A 4,346-nucleotide genomic window follows, 5' to 3' on the forward strand; every position below is an offset into this window, starting at 1 on the left:
GGTCCAATGGCCTCATCGTCCGTGGGGATCTCATTGAGCGACATGCGGGAGCCGGAGAACTCCACCTGGTGTGGCATGGGGATGAAGGGCAGCTCGTCCAGGTCGTCCGAGTCCGAAGAGGATGACAGTGCCGGCGACTCCTTGAGGTGCCGGGGCACGGCGATGGAGAGGTGGTTGGACGTGTCCTCCAGCAGCTCTGGGATCGGCCGCAGCACCATGTTGCACTTGTAGCTGATCTGTGAGCGCTGCAGCCGGTGGAGAGGGCTGGATGAGGCCCAGGTGGGTGGCATGGCATCATCCCGCCCAGCACACGTCACCCCATCCTGCCCAGCACGCAGCCCTGCCTGCCCCTTCTCCCTCCCCAGCTCCCGCCTTCACCTGCCATTTCCGACGGGAGAGGAAGAGCTTTAGGTGGTCTGTGCTGATGACCTTCCCCTTGGCCAGCGTCTGTGGGGCAAGGGGACAGCGGTGTCCCATGGAGCCTGCAGCAGGCTCAAGGGAACCCCGCTGCCGCCAAGCGCTGGGTCCCTGCCCAGGCTCACCTTGAACCAGGGATGCTCCAGGGTCTGCTCCGCATTGGGTCTCCTGTGAACCAACACCGCCGGGTGAGAACTGCCCGGGCTGGGGGGGGTTTTGGCCAGCCCGGGGAAGGGCAGGAGGGTCTGGCTGCCCGTGCCACACCCCAGCAGGGCTGTGCACCCATCTTGCCCTCAGGCACCCCAATGCACAAGGCTCACGCCAGAGGGGTGGGAGCCAGGGACCCCACAGCACTCACAGCCTGTCGTTGACCAGCACTTTGATGACAAAGCCCTTCGCTTCCCGGGTAAGCCCCTGGAACATCCTCTCCTCGAAGGCCACGTTGTAGTTGCGGATGTTCATCAGCGTCGTCTTGTCATTTTCCCCCACAAAGGGAGAGATCCCCGTCAGGCTGCCGAGGAGGGGACACTGTCATCAGGCCAGGGGGACATGGGGAACAGCATGGCAAGTACGGAGGACCGAGGACGGGACCCCGGACCCCAGCCCTGGTGCCATGGGGAGGGTAGAGGCAGGAGCAGCCAGGGAGGAGGATGAGTCTGCAAGGAGCGACATGCATGGGCACAGCCCCAGCACTGCAACTGGCAAGGGGACGGGAAGGGTGTCCCTCCCGTGGGAGCCCACCGGGGCACTTACCAGAGGTAGGTGATGACCCCCACGGGCCTGCAGAGAGGAGAGCGCGGTTACTGCACAGCACAAGCCCTCCAGGGCACCCAGTCCCTCCCAGGATAGCGAGGAGCCCACTGTCCACCCTGGAGCAGCCCTCACCAGATGTCGGTGACGCTGGAGACGGGGCTCTGGTTGACGATCTCGGGGCCCACAAACTCAGGGGTGCCATACTTGCAGTACTGGGGCTCCTCGGGCGTCAGCTCCTGCGCGTTGCCGAAGTCACAGATCCGGACCTGCTCACTGCTCGAATCCGCCATCAGGAGGTTTTCTGGCTACAGGACAGTGTGGGGCGGAGGGGAGCTTGACAGGAGGCAGGGGCTGCCCCCAGGGAAGGGATGTCCCCCATCAGCAGGACCGAGCCCCCTGCAGCTCGGCAGGAGCCCATCCCTGCGGGTGCAGGGAGAGAAGGGGCCGGAGAGCCCCTCACTCACTTTGATGTCTAGGTGCAGAACCCTGTGCTGGTGCAGGTAGCAGATCCCCTCCAGAACCTGCCGCATGTAGGACCGGACCTGCAAGAGATAGAGTGGGGAGCGTGGGTCAGCCCCACGCTGGCCCTGTGCAGAGGAGGGGGCAGGCTGTAGCCCCCTTTGTAGCCTGATACGATGAGTGTTGTGCATCCCTGGGCTGGGACAAACCCCACTGTCCCCAGGCTCCCTCCTTCTCCCATCACTTTGCCCCCCAAGGGTTCACCCACCTCAGACTCACACACCGAGGGCTTCCTTGCCATCCTGTCCAGCAGCTCTTCCTCGGCACAACTGGGCCCCAGTCAAGGAGCACAGAAACTCCATGCCCCGCTGTGCCCTGCACCCTCCTGGGTACCCAGCTCCTCCACACCTGCTCTGCCCACCCGTTCCCCCCAAAAGCCTCCCCTCATTCCCCGCATCACGCGCTTCGGAGCAGCGCCTGGGGGATACAGCTCCATGACCATGATGACGGCGGTCTTCTTCTCGAAGGCATCATGGAAGAAGACGATGCGCTCGTGGTCCAGCTGTGAGAGGATGTGCAGATCCCGCCGCGCCGACTGCTTGGCCTTGGTCCTCCCGGGAACAAACTTAGCGGCAAAGTCCAGCTGGCTGCTCTTCTCCGTCACCCTCCGCAGGTAGGAGAAAGCCCCCCTGCGATGCAGTGATGGGGGCAATGGGGGGGATAAGGAGGTGGGCGAGCAGGAGACCTCCCCTTCCCCAAACAGCTGGGGCAGGCATCTGCTCTGCAGGGAGCTGCCGACAGCACCAACAGCTCCCCAGGACCACAGTCAGAGAGACCCCAGGTCTAGCTTTGCTCTGGCCACCCCAGTTCCCTACCCTGAGCCAGCACCAGGGCATCCAATGATGGCTGAGAGCAGCCCCAGGGTCTGGCATACCATGGAGTTCAGTCCTGAGGGACAAAGCCTCAGGGTGCAGCTTGGCTCCAGCACCCCCATCCCTGCGGTGCCCGGGGTGCCCCGCTGCCCACCGTGCCAGCAGCCCCATACCTCCCGATCTCCTCGTGCACATCGTAGTAGTCGGTCAGGCGTCGCGCCTTGTGCAGTGCCTCCTCCTCCATGGCGGCATCGGCAGCGGGCTGGGCTGGGGGAAGGAAAGGCGCTGGTGGGAGGCAAGCCGGGCACCTGGGCTCTGTCCCTTGGGGCCAGGGGATCAGCCAGCCGTACCTGCCCGCACCATCAGCTCCGCCTTGCAGGAGACCTCCCCGGCCAGATTCTTGGCTGTGCAGGTATAAACACCGCTGTCAGGCTCAGCGGCGCCCAGCACCACCAGTGAGCACTCGTTGTCCTCGTACACGAAGCTCAGGTGGCTGCTCTCCTCCAGCAGCTCTCCATCCTGGGGGTGGCAAAGGTGTCAGTGAGGTCTTGTCTTGTCCCTGACCAGTTCCCACCACCCCTTCCCCATGGATGGGGCATGGGGTGCATCCTGCATCACTGGGAGTGAACACAACCCGAAAGCCCCAACGCAGCAACCCAGGTGAGGCAGTGGAGGGTGTGGATCTGGGGGGGGAGTGGGTCAGGAACGGGGGGGGTAGTGGGTCAGGAAGGGGATGGGGGGGTCCCAGCCCACCTTGTACCACATGATGTCTGGCAGCGGTTTCCCCTCCACCACCACGGCAAAGCGCGGCGTCTCCCCTTCCTGGACATCAATGTCCTCCATGATGGATTCAAAGCGCGGTGCCTCTGCCGAGAGATGGGGCGTGGGGCACCGTGGGGCAGTGCCACCCCCCTGCCACTGGCACAAGGTGTACAGCTGTGGGGCACTGCGAGGAAGTGCCAGCCCACAGTATCGGGGCATGGAATGCCATGGGGCAGTGCCACCCCAATGCACACGGGAGTGGGACACCATGGGGCAGGCCACCGATGGCATGTACCTGCAGCACCATGGGGCAGTCACCCATTGGTGTGGGGCACCATGGGGCAGTGCCACTCATGGTACATGTGGATGGGGCACTGTGGGGTTGCATCTCCCCTTTACCTATGGATGTGGGGTACACATTGGTGTAGGGCACCACAGGGCAGTGCCACCCATGACACCTCTGTGGGGCATTGTGGAGGTGTCCCCCACACATCTTGGCCATAGGGCACTGTGGGGCAGTGCCACCCCATTATACACAAGTATGGGACACCCTGCAGCAGTGCCACCCACGGCACATGGCTGAGGCACACGACGGGGCAGTGCCACCCCATGCACATGGTCATGGGGCACATGGGACACTTCTACCCAAGTCAGAGATGGGTAGAGAACACTAGGCAGCAGTATCAACACATGGTTCATGGGCTTTCAGCCCCATGGGCCATTGCCACCCTATAGAGCAGCATCCCCACGGCATACAAGTATGGAGCACTGAGGAGCAGTGCCATGCTGTGGGGCAGTGTCCCCATGGCACATGGTCATGGGGGACCATGGACCAGTGCCACCGTGCGGGGCAATGTCCCAACCTGATGGCACACGGGCTTGGAGCACCGCAGGGCGATGCCACCCCCCGGCAGAGCTGCACGGCCCCCCGGCATGGGGGCACCTACCTGCGAGGTGGAGGTGGAGGGTGCAGTGGGCAGTGCCGTGGCGGTTGCTCACCTCGCAGGCCAGCGGCCCTGCGGCCCCCCGGCCCACGTGCAGCAGCTGCAGGCAGTGCTGGTCATCATCCGGCATCATCACCTC

The 4,346-nt window shown here is 64.0% G+C and overlaps 1 protein-coding gene across 1 annotated transcript; it reads right to left on the reverse strand.

The window, feature by feature from the left end:
- Positions 1-65: 65 nt before the first annotated feature.
- Positions 66-4,337, reverse strand: LOC104162307 (striated muscle-specific serine/threonine-protein kinase-like; the record flags this gene model as incomplete). The annotated part of the gene is made up of 12 exons (XM_009701008.1): positions 4,211-4,337; positions 3,255-3,367; positions 2,852-3,020; positions 2,675-2,768; positions 2,051-2,318; positions 1,635-1,712; positions 1,303-1,475; positions 1,171-1,197; positions 776-928; positions 543-585; positions 379-447; positions 66-245 (listed from the first exon to the last, which is right to left on the reverse strand). Coding segments are annotated over exons 1-12 (1,494 nt in total), but the record flags the coding sequence as incomplete, so codon positions are not given.
- Between the last annotated feature and the right edge of the window lie 9 nt (positions 4,338-4,346).

Source organism: Cariama cristata, unplaced genomic scaffold (genome assembly GCF_000690535.1).
Source record: "Cariama cristata isolate BGI_N322 unplaced genomic scaffold, ASM69053v1 scaffold40365, whole genome shotgun sequence".
Lineage (NCBI taxonomy): Eukaryota > Metazoa > Chordata > Aves > Cariamiformes > Cariamidae > Cariama > Cariama cristata.